The 18567-nt window shown below is 36.4% G+C and overlaps 1 protein-coding gene across 3 annotated transcripts in view; it reads right to left on the reverse strand.

The window, feature by feature from the left end:
- The window catches only part of LOC123872478, a 45227-nt gene extending 36482 nt beyond the window's left edge, over window positions 1-8745 (reverse strand). For all 3 annotated transcript variants that reach the window (XM_045916765.1, XM_045916764.1, XM_045916762.1), the window contains exon 1: window positions 8451-8745. In XM_045916765.1, the coding sequence (XP_045772721.1) occupies window positions 8451-8511 (61 nt within the window). In that variant the 5' untranslated portion in view covers window positions 8512-8745. The remainder of the gene's footprint in view (window positions 1-8450) is intronic.
- Window positions 8746-18567: the final 9822 nt, after the last annotated feature.

Raw genomic sequence — 18567 nt, forward strand, 5'->3', positions numbered from 1 at the left:
TAAGTAAACTTCTTTCGCTTCACGGCAGGAAAATACTTTTGGCGTAAGCAATAGTGATTGCCATGCTGAATTCAGCAATACAGCTGGATCCAGCACGATTTTGTGCTTGCTGGATCCAGCATCTGTCGCTGGATCCAGCATCTGGCGGTGGATCCAGCGGTGCGGATCCGCAACCAGCTAAAACGCCACGAAACTTTACGTTCTGCTTTGTTGCGCGGGCTTCAGATTAGTCACAAGTGATGTTGTCCTTCTATCACCCTTGTGACACGTGCTACACCTTTACACCCTCTCTTTATTCTTTATTTATTTGCATTCATGTTTTACATCATAATAGAAAATAATTATAATATTACAACATGAAGCCCCGTCAGCTCTACAACGCACTTGTTTCTTTCGCGCTCTTCTTTTGGTTTGATTTGTATATTGACTACAATTATACTTTACTAACAAAAAAATTACTTATAACTAACTAGAAACAAAGTGATACAAATGTAGACCTATAGTTAGTTATTAAAGTTTCTATGTCAGTTAAAAAATTGGGTAAAGTTTCTATGTCAGTTAAAAAATTGGGTAATTTTTTAAAAAACCGATAAATGCTCGATTGATTTGTTTTTATCCAGCATACATCCAGCTGGATTGGCAATGGCGCTGGGTTACGATTCCTAATCGGCAAATATCTCTGTCGTGCAACAGAAACAGGGCAGCTCCTTTAAAACCCTTAAAATGCACGCAAAGTGCCACAGTGCTTGACTGCAAAAAATCCTTCATTTTTTAAAGCGGAATATTTTCAAGCAGCATTAAACGCGGTTATAAGCAACAGCCATTTAACCGCCCCATGACACGGGTTGTTTAACGAATTTAAATATTCGTAGCAATTTAAAATCTTGTATCATTAGGTAAGTGTCCCTGTCGGTGCTAATGTGTCTGCTTTTCTGCATATTTCGCATTTCCATAGTATAAAGACCTCTTAAAGTTTATTTAGCCACCAGAAAAGGTTTTTGATGTTAGCAGTTTGTCTCAAATAGGACCTCCCCTTATAATTTAACCACAACGCTTGGCACTGCCCCAGGGAGGTCAACATAGCTTGAAGAATTGATATGATAAGATAAGCACTTAGTTCTATCTAGTCATCATCATCATCATTTTAACCCATCACAGGCCCTCTATTGAACACGGGTCGCCATTCAGAATGGAAAGTGTTTAAGCCATAGTTCACCACGCTCGCTGGCCAGACTTTACCATACCTTTGAGAACTCTCAGGAATACAGGTAGGTTTCATCTCACCTTGAGCCACGTGATATTAAATCGCTTGAAAAGCAAAAATTTATGTCCGAAAAGTTAGAAGTGCGACCCCCCCTTATAGGAAGGAGGTTGACTAAACTATCATCACTTATTGAACTTTTCAAGTTTCAGTTGCAATGTATTTATTTGATTTTGGTAATATTCTACTATGGGCTGGTTCTAAATATAGCAAAACAAACAGACCCGTAGAAAGGTATATCGATTTACGTGAATTAAATATCACGGTTCTATGATTGACGTGACAGCTGAACAATGAAAAATATAATATTATGACATGTATGAAATACTTTTCATTTCACATATCAAATTTAATTTAATTTTATACTAGCTGATACCCGCGATTTCGTTCCCGTGGATATAGGTTTTTAAAATTTCCGCGGGAACTCATTAATTTTCCGGGATAAAAAGTAGCTTATTTGTTAATACAGGGTATAATCTATCTCCATTCCAAATTTCAGCCAAATCCGTTCAGTAGTTTTTGCGTGAAAGAGTAACAAACACACATCCATCCATACATACAAACTTTCGCGTTTATAATATTAGTAGGCCTGCGACACGTCCGCGTGATCATCTAAAATAAAAAAATCTGTGAAAAACTTTTCAAAACTGATATAAAATAATTTTGCTTACTCGGCTGAGTTTGTTGTGGGCTCTTCACAGACTTGGGCGCGTTTGGAACCCTCGTAGCTTTAGTTTTAAGTTAACCACTACATCATTGTTTGACAATCAGAAGGTTAAGTACAATAGTACCTAATTTGAATAAATGACTTTGACTTTGACTTAAAACGGACGTAACTATGAAAAGTTAGAACCCCGGACCTTCCGATTAGGAGACTGAATTCTTAACCAAGGCTACTAATTACTGAACACAATATTATTTCGACCTGATTTTGGATATGACTAAATAGATTTCTCTATGTTTGAAAGTGCCTTAGGCCGCCCATCTGGCCCTATTTTAGTTCGCGAGTAAATGTAATATTGAAGAAAAATGAGAATATCGAGAATAGTATTTTCAGCGTGACACGGCGTAGCTTCATGACACGTATCGTCTGGTTCAAATTAAATATAAGAACGGTATATGTAAGACGATGGTATAGATAGAATGCATCGATGATAGAATGTAAATGAAGTAACGAATAAAAATCGGTCAAAGGCGAGTAGGACTCGCACATGAATAGTAGTAGTTAGAAGAAATAGCACTTTATTATTTTCATGGCAGCCATTTTTAGGGTTCCGTACCTCAAAAAGAAAAATGGAACCCTTATAGGATCACTTTGTTGTCTCTCTGTCTGTATGTCTGTTTGTATGTCTGTCTATCTGTCTGTCTGTCTGTCCATCTGTCGTGTCTGTCAAGAATACCTATAGGGTAGTTCCAGTTGGCCTAGAATCATGAAATTGGCAGGTAGATAAAAAATCCGAAAACCATGTACCTATATGTGGTCACATCACAAAAAAATTAAGTATACTGTGTTATTTTCATGTACTACGGTACGGAAACCTTCGCGTGCAAGTTTGACTTGCACTTGACTGATTTCTAGTAAATCTCCGTGGTCATAGTAAGTTATGCAAAACCTAATTTTTACATTCCAACTCGAAAAAGTTTGAATAATAGCTGGTACATACTTAATAGCGTAGCTTCCTAACTTACTTTACAAGCTTTAGGTCCATTTAACTCTGACGTTTTATACTTTCAACATTCGAAAGCATTCGAAAGACATACGTTGTCGAAATATGCAAACTCGAACGATACCTACTGGGCTCAAAGCCCAAGGTCTTTACCCTTTGTAGAGAAGCTTTGCTTTTCACTGAGAGCAGCATTCAAGAAACTCGATAGCTGTATCTAAAAATAAGCATTTTGCTTAGGCACGCCACACCATGAGAGAAATGCCGCCATCACACTAATATTATAAAGGCGAAAGTTTGTATGTGTGTGTGTGTATGTTTGTTACTCCTTCACGCTAAAACTACTGGACGGATTGGGCTGAAATTTAGAATGGAGATAGATTATACTCTGGATTAGCACATAGGCTACTTTTTATCCCGGAAAATCAAAGAGTTCCCACGGGATTTTTAAAAAACTACATCCACGCGAACGAAGTCGCGGGCATCGGCTAGTTTATCATAATACCGAACCAGTGCAGTGGTGGTGGTGGACGATTAAAAAAACCTACTTACGTATTTGCATTTACTGGAATTTATTTGTATAATATTATTTCATTCAAAATTTAGTCCGTTTAATTTGTATATCATTTCTACCAATTTATTTAATTTGAATGTTGTAGTTTATTTGAATTTAGCAGATCGTATTTATCTTTTAACTTTTCATAGCTAAACTCCTAAACCCAGCTTACAACATAAGCGACTAATAAAATAAAATAGGCATTTATTCAATTGCAATTATTGCACGTAACTATTCAAGATTAATCTCTCAAAATTGTATGGGAATATCTAACCACAACAAGTAGAATACAACAATTTACTACTAGAAAAATTGTAGAATACTATTAACTATATAGTCTAGAAGTAAACATAACTACTTATATCATAGAAAAATTGGCATTGCTCAATTTCCCTTGGAGCTATAATAATTTATTATCATGTTAGTGTCAATTTTTGCAAGTTTTCCATTGAAATGTAACTTCCTCAATTTCATAGGATTCTTTTTTTCCTGGAAACTCCAAGAGTCCCCACGGGATTTTTCAAAAACCTAAATCCTCGCGGACGAATTTGCGGTCATCATTTAAATCTAAATAATACCTACTATATAATATACAAAAAGGAAAAGCTGACTGACTGACTGGTCTATCAACGCATAGCTTTAACTAATCGGGCTGATATTTGGCATGTAGATTGCTATTATGACGTAAACATCCGCAAAGAAAAGGATTTTTGAAAATTTATCCCGTAAGGTGGTAAAATAGGGTAAAATTTGCGGACGATGTCGTGGTCATAAGCTCGTAACAAATAATAATATAATCGTGTTACTATCAAACAAATTGATAGGTCCAGTAAAGGTTGATACCTACTTGAGTGAAGAGCCTAATATTGACATTCATATCAATACGTCCTCTGAATATTAGATGCGAGGTAAAGGTCACCCGGCCGTTGCGTGACTGTATGACAAGGCCTCACGAGGCCTCTGTCGATTTCGTTGTCTGTGTAATAATGTAACGTTTTTATAATTGAATTTCTTTTGGGCATTATATTTAAGGAGAAATTGTTTATAGAGCACCTACAAATCTATGTATGTGAACGAGGAAACTGACTGAATCACATAACCCATACTTAATATTATAATAGGTAAGCTTATGTCTGTCTGCTGTCTTTTCACATCCATCTGTTTAACCGATTTTGACGAAATTTGATACAGAGCTAGCTTGTATCCCAGGAATGGATGATTTTTGTCCCGGAAAATCAAAGATTTCCTGTAGAATTTTCCAAAAATTAAAACCTTGTGGACGAAGTTGCAGGCATCATCTAGTAATAAATAGACAGAAAAACGTTAATTTTTTTAAAACTGTGCCACACATTACCAGTTTTACCTACGTGTTAGGCTATCCCAATGCCTCTATAATACTTGAGCTTAAAGTTTTTGACCTCAAGCAGAAGAAGCGCGGCGCGGGAATAAACTGTGTCATGTGTGGCACAACCCGAAAAAATGGTAATAATATAATCGTGTTTCAATCACACAATATTATCTCTTAAAAAATTACGAGCATAGCTTTTTCCAAAGCATACTGAGCGATTTAAAGTTCGTGGACTAGCGTCAATTGTCAAACGTCAAAACTTGTGGACAATATGAAAACTAGGGAAACATTTCCCTAGTTTTTAACCCCCGACCCAAAAAGAGGGGTGTTATAAGTTTGACGTGTGTATCTGTCTATCTATCTGTGGCATCGTAGCTCCAAAACGAATGAACCGATTTTAATTAAGTTTTTTTTTTGCTTAAAAGGTGGCTTGATCGAGAGTGTTATTAGCTATAATCGAAGAAAATCGGTTCGGCCGTTTGAAAGTTATCAGCTCTTTTCTAGTTCTCTTATAGAGGTTTTTGTGTCGGGGGTTTTTAAATTTTGAGTTATCATATTGTGTCATATTCTTAGTGAAAAGGCTGTCTGTTTATTAATTTAATCAATGGATTTCAATATTAATAAATACGATATGAAAGAGGCAAGCTGTTACATTGTTTGTTTATGCAAATCTGTTGTGTCTATGTAAAACAGCGCAACCATGGGAGAAATTTGAATATTTTTCTCCTCTCTCATTTAACAGGGCTCTCTCCGTCACTCGTTTTATACCATTTCATACAATCGTAGTTCCAATTTCATTTGAATATTAAGCAATCAACGTCCATGAAATTTTGCAGACATATTCTAGATACTAATATCTGTGTCTGTGGTGTTTTAGATTTTTCTAAAAATATGTAGTTTTAAAATTACAGGGGCTCAAAGATTTGTATGAAAATTTTAAGACCGCGTAACTTTGAAACCGAATATTTTAACAGAAATCTGGAAAACCACAGACAGATATTAGTTTCTAGAATATGTCTGCAAAATTTCATGGACTTTGGTTGCTTAGTATTCAAATGAAATTGGAACTACGATTGTATGAAATGGTATGAAACGAGTGACGGAGAGAGCCTTCTTAAATACTCTGCACGCTTCCGTGTGAAGCATTTTTTTTTGCTGGAAATTATTATTAGTTACAGTGCCCGGCATGTTTTTTTTATTGAAAACCAATTATTAGCCTGTCATGTTTTGAATACGACTCGCACGCTACTAATGTACTGTGATGTTATTGTGTTACGTTATTGTATTAAATATACAAAAACAGATATTATTTGATATATCTAATATCTATATAACTATATACATAATACAGTCATCAAGAAAATCTTTTTAACTAACCCAACTCGACCCAAAAAGTAGGGGAGTTATAAGTTTGACATGTGTATCTGTGTATCTATCTGTGGCATCGTAGCTCCTAAACTAATGAACCGATTTAATTTTTTGTTTGTTTGAAAGGTGGCTTGATCGAGAGTGTTCTTAGGTATAATCCAAGAAAATCGGTTCAGCCGTTTGAAAGTTATCGGCTCTTTTCTAGTTACTGTAACCTTCACTTGTCGGGGGTGTTATAAACTTTTAATTTACACTTGTTATATTATATTAGATTTTAAGTACTTACAATATAATATATGAGCTGTTAAATTGTTCTCTTTGAAAATACTGTTTAATTGTTTTTTACTCCTTCGTTGACCAGTAAAGAATTTTTATATAATACATTAGGTAGGTACTACTTTATCATCATCATTGAAACTTCGCCAGTTCACTACAGAGGAAGATCTCTTCTCAGAATTAGATTTGAGCTGCAATTGCTTGTATACAGCATGGCATATTATTGTAAATTGTACATTTGAAAAGAGCAACCGCCGAGTTTCTTGCTGGTTCTTCTCGGTAGGAACAGCATTCCGAACCAGTGGTAGATTATTTTGACGATTCAAAAGCACTTGTAAAAGTTTAATTGAATAAAAATAATTTGAATTTGAATTTCAATTTAGAAGAGTTTGGCCATAATCCACTACGCTGGCCAAGATTGGCAGACTTCACAGTCACACACTTTGAGAACATTATGGAGAAGAACTCTCAGGCATGCAGGTTTCCTCACGATGTTTTCCTTTACCGTTTTCTGATATATTTGATTGCTTAAAGCTACCAAGCTAAAATATAAAAGGTGTACGGAATAATATTCCCCGTCTAACAGAAAATGCTACCAAACTCCGACATTTTAATCCGTCGTGCGTGATCATTTCTAATTTTGTCAATTCTTCTGCAGCTGTTTCGATCCATTCACGAAGTTTGTACTATATTTTAATATTGCTGATGTTTTTTAGTCACGCGCCAGTTATTAAATATTTTAAAAAAGAAAGATGAAAGAAAGTGACCTTAGGCTTACAGCTAAATATAACTCAAAAACCCCCGACACAAAAACCTCTGTAAGAAAACTAGAAAAGAGCTGCTAACTTTCAAACGGCTGAACCGATTTTCTTGGATTATAGCTAAGAACACTCTCGATCAAGCCGCCTTTCAAACAAAAAAAAAAACTAAATTAAAATCAAATTCATTTTCAATTCATTAAAATCAAATCAAATTCATTCGTTTAGGAGCTACGATGCCACAGACAGATACACACGTCAAACTTATGACACCCCTCTTTTTGGGTCGGGGGTTATTGAATGTAAATAAGTAAGTTACAACTCTTGATTACACGTATATATTATTATATAAATGAGATTTAAAATACCAGTCAAGGGCGAGTCGGACTCGCAAACGTAGGGTTCCGTACAATCGTACAAGAATATCAATTTTTAACCCCCGACCCAAAAAGAGGGGTGTTATAAGTTTGACGTTGTGTCTGTATATCTGTCTGTGGCATCGTAGCTCCTAAACTAATGAACCGATTTTAATTTAGTTTTTTTTATTTGAAAGGTGGCTTGATCGAGAGTGTCATTAGCTATAAATCCAAGAAAATCGGTTCAGCCGTTTAAAAGTTATCAGCTCTTTTTTAGTAACTGGAACCTTCACTTGTCGAGGGTGGTATACATTTTTAATTTACACTTGTTAATTTAGTGTTTGTAAAATAAGTCACGATTTTCGGATTTTCCCTTTACTTGTGCTATAATACCTACCTACCTGCCAAGTTTGTATGATTGTAGGTCAACGGGAAGTATCCTATATGTTTCGAGACAGATAGACACAAGGTTATCATATAAGGGTTTCTCTATTACTTTTGAGGTACGGAATCCTAAAAATGACAGAACATTTACAAATCAGGCTTTATTACTTGGGGATCTTTTCCAGCAACCTATAAGTAGGGAAAGAGGTTGTTACGTTCTCCGGGATGCAAACTATCACATCAAATTTCGTCAAAATAAGTTTTTTTCGGATTTTCAACCTAATTATAGTAGGTATGTATCAAAAATTTAAATTTCATAATTTTTAAATTAATCCCACTAACATAGGTAATTTAAATTTTACATTTGTGGCTTCTTCGAGCACCATCAACACTAGGATGTCGGTGACGCAACCTTGAAATTTTCCAAAATTGCTCAATGCGGCAATTTTATTTTTTTCAAAAAATTATAAAAAACTTACTTTTATCCTCGCTCGCATATTTAGCTTCATTCTTTAGTATCCGCAACAGTTCCACACTCATTTTATTTCAACACATAAATCAATTTATTTCCAAAGTTCTCAAGTAACTTCACAACTTTTCCCAACTAAAAAAAAAGTTGCTTCACTTTATAAAAAAAGTACTTCAAATAAATACTCGTAAATAAAACTTAAATTAAAATTAAATGTTCATTTCAAATAGTTTAAATTTCGAACATGAGTACGTTTATTTTGTAATACGCGTGCTTCTACGGCTCTACGCGACGCGACGTGTGGCTACGCCGCCCTACGACGTAGCACTGGCTAAGATCTACGAGTTTTCCTACTGGCTAAAACCCATGAAAGCCTAGTAGTTGAACCGTGTAGACCTCAGCAGACCTCTTCGGATCCACTCCTGATCTCCCATGAAATTGAAATCGCTTATAGTGAAATGTGGATGGATACCATTGGAACATAGAAATATTTCTTGAGATATGTATTAATGTGTTGCTCCCAGATCTATTCACAAACTACTCTCATCATTATCACCATCATCTCAACCCATCGCTGGTCGACTGCTGGGCATAGGTCTCCTCTCAGAATGAGAACAGTGTTGGCCAAAGACACCACGCTGCAGGCCAAAGCGTAATTGGCAGTTTTCACACACCTTTGAACGTAATTGTTATGGAGAACCTCAGGCATACCCGAACATGTTGGACTGAGTCGCTAATAAAACTTTTATACTTACGTGTTTTTAAGGTTCCGTATGTCCAGAAAAAAGGAGCCTTTATTGGTTCGCTGCGTTATCAGTTTGTCTGTCTGCCCGTCGTCAAAACCCGTTCGTGTAGGGTGCTTCCCGTTGACGTAGAATCATGTTTGATAGGCAGCTATGGCTTATTGTCTCTGTAAAGAGCAAAATCCGAAAACTGTGAATTTGTGGTTAAATCATAGAATTTTTTTTAAAATTGTAATTTATTGTACGATCGTACGGAACCCTTAATGTGCGAGTCGGAGTCGCACTTGACCGGTTGAAATTTTAACGCAGCAAAGTTTCAAGTTTGTAACGCTTAGCATTTCTCATAACTTGTGCACAACTTTTGAAGCGTGCCTTCAGGAGTTAAAAGCTCGTGACTAACTAAATTAAGTTTGTCATCAGATTAATCGTAAATTGTAGGGACACAAATTTAACATGTGCTGTATGCTGTATATTCTCCCGGGATAAATTATTAACCCTAAAAGCGGTTTCCCACTCATCTGATCCGAGTCCGCGAAAAACGGATATAAAAAACTCAGACTGAACTAGGATATTGCTTACGCACTAATCCGATCTCTGTTCCTAATCCAAGCTATTCAGTGCACATCTTTGACATATGTACCTCATAAGTCCAATTTGAATCCGAGGCACATCCGAGATATTCTCACGGATGACGGAGAGAACTCGGATGACGGAAGTTTGAGCTAGTGGGTAATAGTGCTATGGCTACTTCGGAACGTATTTTCACGGATTCGGATCGGATGCAGTGCGTAATTGCCCTTACACGATCTCCAGCGCTTTCCATGCAAACGTAGTTTGTTTCTCACTTGACTACCAACCAATCAACTTCAACGTTTGTAGACACATTATAATTAAGATAACGAGTACATACCACTATCAATTCGATGATTTTCAATCATTAGTTTTGTAGACTAAAAATAAATTTATGTGTCTTTAGTTTCCATAATATTTCTGAAAACATGACTGTGATGGTCATCTAGTAAGTAATTCAATAAAAACACTGCTGGAATGTACAAAATAAAATAAAAAACCTTCCAAATATAATTTGCAGTCTAGTTCTAGCAACACAATAGCAACATAATAGCCTCAATAGCTCAACCGGTAAAGGAGTGGACTGAAAACCGAAAGGTCGATGGTTCAAACCCCGCCCGTTGCACTATTGTCGTACCTACTCCTAGCACAAGCCTGACGCTTAGTTGGAGAGGAAAGGGGAATATTAGTCATTTAACATGGCTAATATTCTTTATTAAAAAAAAAAAAATATATCCCGGAAAATCCAAGAATTACGACAGGATTTATAAAAACCTAAATCCACTCAGATAAAGTTGAGAGCACGATCTAGTCTGAATATATAAAAGGAAAATCTGACTGACTGACTAACTGACTGATGTCTCAACGCACATCTCTAACTAATGGGAGGATTGGGCTGAAATTCGGCACGCAGATAGATGATATAGACATCCGTTAAAAAAGGATATTTGAAAATTCAACCCCTAAGGGGGTAAAATAGGGTTTTAAAATTTGTGTAGTCCACACGGATAAAGACGCGGGAATAAGCTAGTAATTTAATAAACGCATTCCTAGCATGTCCTACAAAATACAATAAAAAACCTTCCAAATATAATTTGTGGTCCAGTTCTGGCAACACAATAGTATACGTTGGCAGCTAGCACGATGCGATTCAGAAACGTTTTTCTTTTATTTTGCGGCCAGATTCTTGTATGAAGTTTACGACTTGACCTTAAATTATACAGCCTCTCGAAATTCTTTTTTTTTCTTGTTTCTTTTAGAAAAGGCAACAACGCTGTAAAATGTTGTAGGTAAGCCTGAGTTATAACCTTTTTCAATGTCAGTTTTCAGTAAAAGAAATATTTGACTTTTATTCCCCAATTAGAGGATTAATAGTCAATTAAGTTTGATACAAAACATATTATATTACAATCCATACTATTATTATAAAAATGTACGGCTGCCTGTCTGTTTGTTACCTTTTCACGGCTCGTTCGCTTAACCGACTTACGACTCTAGTGTTTACGGCCTTCACGAGAAAGAGGCCCCTGGAATTCTGCCCATCTCATGACGTTTTTGTTACACCACTGCCTACAATACTATATAACTGATTCACAGAATCACAACTATCACCGCTGCTACCACAACGTAACTTGATCGTAGTTCATAGTAATAAAAAGAAACTTAATATGCTAGATTTACGATCACACGGTAGTAAAAACCCTTCCTTGATAGGGAGTCATATAAATAGCCCTGCCGTTATATTTCACTGGCAACGAGCAAGCGCACCTATCCGGAGGCATAAAACCTTTTTACAGTGTATTAAAGGGATGTTAGAGATCAGGATCTTACTAAAATCGTTCCTATAAACCTACGATTTCTATCGTATAAACTTTAATGGTAGGTTAATTTTAACCTATTTAGTCGCTTATTAAGCAAGACGACTCGCTGAGTCGTGCTTTTGTAAGCACGATGCTTGTTTGATTTGCTCGGAAAATGCTTTTGACGTGACAACGTCTTATAATTCGATAGAGCCGGCTGCACGCACGAAAACACATGACTCATGCGGCGTTACCTCGCTCTGAGGCGTTCCATGTAAGGCTTGAAGTGCAAGCAAGAGCGCGGAACGAGCGACAAAGAAGCACAATCGGCCTTTGTTGTCACGTTCAACTATCGTCAGTAAACCGACTTTACAGACAACCAATTTTTTTAATCTATTGGATGCTTTACTAAAACGGTTAACTAAAAAATCATATTATATATTCACAAGTTCCCTCTTGTTTCCAACTTACTAAATCTACAGTTAAAAGCATTAAAATATTCCGGATTACAGTAAAGTGGCATGCATGAAAATCTGAAACCTGCAAAACGCATTTAAAAATCCCGATTAGGTACAATAGGTAGAATTTAACTACTATCAATTCTGATTTCTTTAATCTCCAGTCTCTAGGGAAAATTGCACCACTACACAATCTGTAGAATTTATCAGTTTGCTATGCAAATAAGGATTACTTATCAAATAAGTACTCGCAGTCGCAATAACAATCTCATGGGATTGCATGAAAGAGATTGCTGCTTAACGATAAAGCCAAGCTTTTGCTTTTTTATTTCGCGTTTTATTTTGTTCTTTGAAAAACACAATAAGTATAAGGAGAAGATTCTAAGGGAAAGAGGCTTCTATCCGCGCTCTGGGGCCTACCAGATCCAAATCCAAAGGTTGTCCATCGCCATTCAGGTTGATCTTGACCTTTGGTCTATAGGCTCTAGAGAAAACAACGATGGACATTCCACATCACGTCGACTGTAACGTCGATCCGTCGCTCTGAAGCAGCGTGTTTGAAGGACAAATTAACAAACAGCCACGCTTTCGCAATATAATAGTAATTGACATTTTAAAAGTGACCTGTGTATCTATCTTCAATTTTTTTAAGATATTCAGAAATTTCATCCGGGCAAAGCCGGGATGGCTCAGCTACTCTGAGTTACAGTAAAATTGTTCTGCAACATTAGTCAGTACAACAGATAGGAAAGCTGTCTCTAGTTACTACCAGCTACGAAAGTTTTTTTTATATAATGTTTAATGGGTAACTGACACGCAATTGAATTCAGTAGCGTTGTTACGCTTGGTTGCTTCTACTCTCGGTCGTTGACTTCAGGCACAGAATAAACATGAGACACAGAGTAGGATATAATGTTACAGAGGTTCGACGAAGCCGTCTATAGTCTATCCACGAAGATAAGTTAATATTATAGTGCTCTCTCTGTTACGTAATCCCATACAAACGACAAAGACAAAACTGTCAGTGGGCGTTAACCAATCACAAATGAACCTATGTTTTCGAATTGAATTTTGAATTTTTTTTAAACATAGCTTCGAACTTATGTTTTCGAATAGAATTTTGAATGTTTTTGAAAACATAGGTTCTCTAATAGAGTAGATGGAAAACAAAGGTTCGTTTATGTTAGCATCTGGTAAGGCACTCAAAATGGTTAAGGCTATCCTTGTCAACGATCCCCCGTCGATTTCCTACGTATGATATTATTGTTCTTATCTCTATCTGCCCTGGTTCGTGCATTCTCGGTTCCTAGATCGGTACATTTGTGATAACCAAATTTCAAATTGCTGTGATTGGCTGAATTTACCATGCTCTTGCTGCGACAGTGAGTTTGAGCCACTAGCGGAACAATGTTAGCCGGTCAGAAATGATTGCAATTAGTCAACCTGTTTGACGTCCGTGTTCTGTTTTCGATTACAAAAAAGAAAAAATTGTTGTTGCAATCATCAATTTTAGCAAATAGTGAAAGAGAGTCGGCCAATCAGAGGTCACAACTACCGTCACACTTTCTGTCACACTATGGCAGTAGGCATACCGAGTAATGAAAACAATTTTTCATTCTGTCTAGGTCGAAGTAGGGTTGCCACCTGGCTCTTTTTGACTTACAGGCTACCACCATCAAAAATACGGGGTTTAGATTTGAAGAAATTTGAAAATTTGAAGTATTTGAAGAAATAGGTGGTGGTTCTCTCTGAAATGCATGGAAAGCCTATTTAGATATTTCAGTTTATTTGTAAGTTTTGTATTTTTTCTCTGTATGTTGCCGTGTCTTGATTGGTGAACTGTGTTTGCAATGTGGTTTTAAATAAAAGATTTATTTATTTAAATAGCTTTTAAAAACTCTTAGTGTTGTAAAGCAAAATGTTATACATTTCATGCATACAATCTTTTCATTTCAACTTAAAATTACATTTAATTTGTAATTCCACCTTCACAGTATCAATACTATGGCCGTAGCCAGGAATCGATTGCGGGAGAGGTTTTATTAGGGCCGGAACTGAATCCTGTCATGAGGAAAAAAACATTCGCTCAACTTTATGGGCTAATTACCTGGTTAGTGGAATTTCGCCTTTCAATTTGACAGTGAGATAAAATACAACAATAAAAAAGCGCGAGCGCAGTGAGCGTAAGTGGTTTTGGTTCAATACAGAAAAAATTAAAGTGAAAGGGAAACGAGTGTAGCCATAGCAAGATTTTATTTTTAAAGCTTCCTATCCATACTAATATTACGAATACGACAGTATATCTATTTGCCTATCTATTTGTTACCCTTTCACGGCCCATCTTCTTTACCAAAATTTTGGTACTTACTATTCAGAGGTAACTTGCATCCCAGACATTTTTTTTTAGGTGGCTTTTTAGCCCGGAAAATCCCCCACGGAATTTTTAAAAATCTAAATTCATGCAAACGAAATTGCGGGGTTTACACCAAGTAATAGAAATTCAAAGCGCGAGTGAAGTGAGCGCGAAATGTTTGATATATTTCCAAAAAAAAATTGGTAAGCAAATGCAAGAAATAGTGTAAGTATTATTTTAGGCTTAGGTTTTTGACGGCTTCCCAGGCGCAGTCGCCATTTCTAAATTTCTGGTCTGGTGGGAGGCTTCGGTCATGGCTAGTTATATGGTTAGTATGGCCCTAACGGCCAAGAAATTAGACTGCATCATCACTTACCACTAGAAAAGATTAAAGTCACGGGCTAACTTGTATAAAAAAAGGCTTACATCCTCAAACTAAGCCCCGCCGCCTTGGCTACGACCATGATCAATATCGAGTGGGTTTCGGCTACGCATTGCCGCAAAAGGAAAATATTCTTTCTACTGGACATAACGTCAGTGTTTGATTTCGCCAGCCAGCTTCTGCTGAATTTGTAAAAAACCGGCCATGCGCGAGTCAGACCCACGCACCGAGGGTTCCGTATTCGGGTATTTTTTCCGACATTTTACTCGAGAAATCAAAAACTGTTATGCATTAAAAAAATATGCATAAAAATAAATAAAAATCTGTTTTAGAATGAACAGGTAAAGCCCTTTCATATGATAACCCACTTGACATATGTAGTTATCTTACTTTGAAAATTGAAAATACTAATATTTGTTCATGAACACATGACAGACGGATAGAAGGACAGATGGACAGACGGACAGACGGAAAGGCTGACAGACTGACAGACAACGAAGTGATCCTATAAGAGTTCTTTTTTGCTTTTGAGTTACGGAACCCTAAAAATATTTAGTTTTATTTGCCCCGTATTTTATTTTCATAATTACAGGTTTCTGTATCCTGAAATACGGGGTAACCAGTAAAATACGGGGCCTCTGGCAACCCTATTCGGAAAACACTGTCACATTCAAGTTAATGTCAAATATTTTGTTTTCAATTACAGAAAGCTGCATCAATCATTATTACAATATTTTCTTTGTTGTGATTGGCTGAATTTTTGAGTTTCAGCCAATAAACAGACTGTTTGCCAATTAAACGTCATAACAATATAAATGCCAGAAAGTTTAACCAAATAAAACAAACTTAATGAGAACCTAGTGAGAATGCAAACGGCACACAATTTATAATACATATTATGTTAGTCGTATATAATAGATATTATAGTAGTCGTTCACTTTGGTAATAGTCAGATTGTCATCAGTAAAATTGATATTGGTTGATGTATCGTAAATTATTGTTTCGGTGACAAATATTTTTATTATCTATTTATCTTTGAACAGAATGGAATAGAATGAAATGGAATGGAATACAATGATAAATTTTTATTCCTGTAAACTTTTAGGTAAACTTCAAAGTGTTTTTGGATGGTCAGAAAAATTTACCACTGGTTCGGAATGCCGTTCCTACGTTTTCTAGGGTTTCGTACATCAAAATGAAAAAACGGAACTCTTATAGGATCACTTTGTTGTCTATCTCTCTGTCTGTCGTGTGTGTCAAGAAAACCTCTAGGGTACTTCCCGTTGACTCAAAACCATGTTTGGCAGGTAACCTAACTGCGTAATTTTGGGTAGTTTTTTTAATCGATAAAGAAAGTTTGCGACATTGTTCCATAAAAAATTTGGATTCCAACTCCTCAATCCTGATGTTGCAGGGGACCTGACTACTAAAGCTAATGGGATTTAAAAAGTGTCGATTATTAATTGATATTGAAGGTATCTATACCAAGTAAACACTTTGTCGTTGACCTCAACCCTGATGCTGTAAGAAATTGCATTCCTAAATCCTGGTGATCCCTCGGGATTTGAAAAGGATCATCCGTTTAAATATTCTTACGTGATACAGAAACAAGTTGCATCCCGGGGACGGGCTATTACGGAGAGGCAACTTTTGTTCTGGGAAATGAAAGGATCGGGATTTTTAAAAACCTAAATCCACGCGAGTGAAGCTGCGGGCATTAGCTAATTGTAAATATATTTAGAAGCTACTATAAGATAATAGATAAGGTACTTATTTCCTTATATTTTTATTGTATGGCAGCGCGCGGTTTTAAATTATAAATTGCACGTCCTGTCCTTTTCTGTAATACATTTTTTTCTCAATATCTACCGCTTTATCTCATAGCAAGAGTCCGTAAGACATAATACAGTGAAAATAGGCAAAATATACAATTTTTGCAGTTTCCACGTCAGTACCTGTCGAATTTTTCTAACAGTGTAAGCAGCAGAGCTGAGTTTACCATCAAGTGTTGATATGTGGGTGTTCCATAGAAGCTTTGCATCTAACATTATACCGAGAAACACGGGGTTCTCCTTTATTTTCAACATATGATTATTTATTTGTCAATGAATTTATGTCATTTAAGGTCCTGGTATTGGGCAGTGTGAATTCAACAAACTTAGATTTCTTTGCATTTGGAAGTAAATTGTTAGCAATAAATCAGAGAGTGACCTGTGATATGGCATTACATATAGTATACATTGTCAAAAATTATAATATTAAAGCTGTGGGTATTGCGTGAGGAATAGGTTGCAAGAGAGTTGCAACTTGCAGGGTTTGATGCATGCGCTATTGCCAGCAAACATGAGACATATTTTTATCTACAGGCAACGTCTGAGTAGGTAACGCATACGTCTAGCGCAAGTTGAAATGTACCAGTGTATTTAGTTAGACCTATCGACAAGTTTGGAGTCGGGTGCAGTCTAAATGTGGCCCGTGTGTTTAGACTGTCAGTTTCTGTCAGTTTCACGTGTCGTCCCCCGCACTTCACCACCCCGCTTGCACAAATCGAGACAGCACGAAATTTTCAAGATTTCTGGGTGTAATTTCTGGTTTTCGTAGTTCCCACATAATTATAACAATATAAAATGTATAACGATAATTTTTTTACTACATAATATTCATTAAATTTTCTAGGTCTGTGGTTTTTCCAAATTTCATTAAATTGCTTCGTTGTCTAGAAAAACGAGCACAAAGTTGGGCCTTTTTTTAAAGAAAAATACAAATCTTTGAGCCCCTGTAATTTTAAAACTACATATTTTTAGAAAAATCTAAAACACCACAGACACAGATATTAGTTTCTAGACTATGTCTGCAAAATTTCATGGACTTTGGTTGCTTAATATTCAAATGAAATGGGAACTACGATTGTATGGAGTAAGTGACGGAGAGAGCTCTGTTAACGCTCACTGACTTTTTTGTCTTTGTCATTTGTATGGGATTACATAACAGAGAGAGCCCTATTTTAACTTCTCTCCGTAGACAAAGTACAGACCACAGTATAGACCGAGCAACCGTGCGGCGCAAAAGAGCGACCCGAATCGGCCTACGTACCTCGTTAGGATTCTATGTTGAAAAATTCTCGTGGTCGCATTTACCACAGGATCAAAGGCGTCGGTCTACTGTGTCTCTATGTATACTGTGATCCAGGACTATAAAGACCTAGACCCTAGATAGAATAATGTTCCACAGATTGTTATAGGACGTAAGGGTACTTAACCAAACTGTCGATTTACGCAATAGATTCACACAGTCGGTCTGCAATTTATATTATTCTCTCGCTATACTTAACGTTTGCTTTCATTTTATGTTGGCTCTTTTTCTTATCATATCGTTTCGTCTGTGTTTATTTTTTACTAGCTGAGTCCGGCGATTTCATTCACGGGGACTTAGGTTTTTGAAAATCCCGTGGGATATCTTCGACTTTGCGGGATAAAAACTAGATAACGAAAAAAAAATTACGCCGATCCGTTGCTCCGTTGCAGTGGGATTGAAAAGATAAATAAACGAATAATAAAAACACTCTCACGTTTATAAAAACTCCAAAAAAAATAAAAAATAGGCAAACAATTTCTTGTTACTTCTAGACTTTTTTTACTTGTTTTCCACTCCTAGTTTAATCCTTTTACTGGTATAATAAAAGCGAAAGTGTGTTCGTCTGTCTGACTGTCTAAACCCCCGTCTCGTGAAAAGTTTTTCTCGATTCTTCAACAAAAATGAAATGTGTAAATGCCACTTTGTGACCTCCTCTTGAATTGATTTCACCAAACCGAGACTGCATTT

This window comes from Maniola jurtina, chromosome 15 (assembly GCF_905333055.1).
Source record: "Maniola jurtina chromosome 15, ilManJurt1.1, whole genome shotgun sequence".
Classification (NCBI taxonomy): Eukaryota; Metazoa; Arthropoda; class Insecta; order Lepidoptera; family Nymphalidae; genus Maniola; species Maniola jurtina.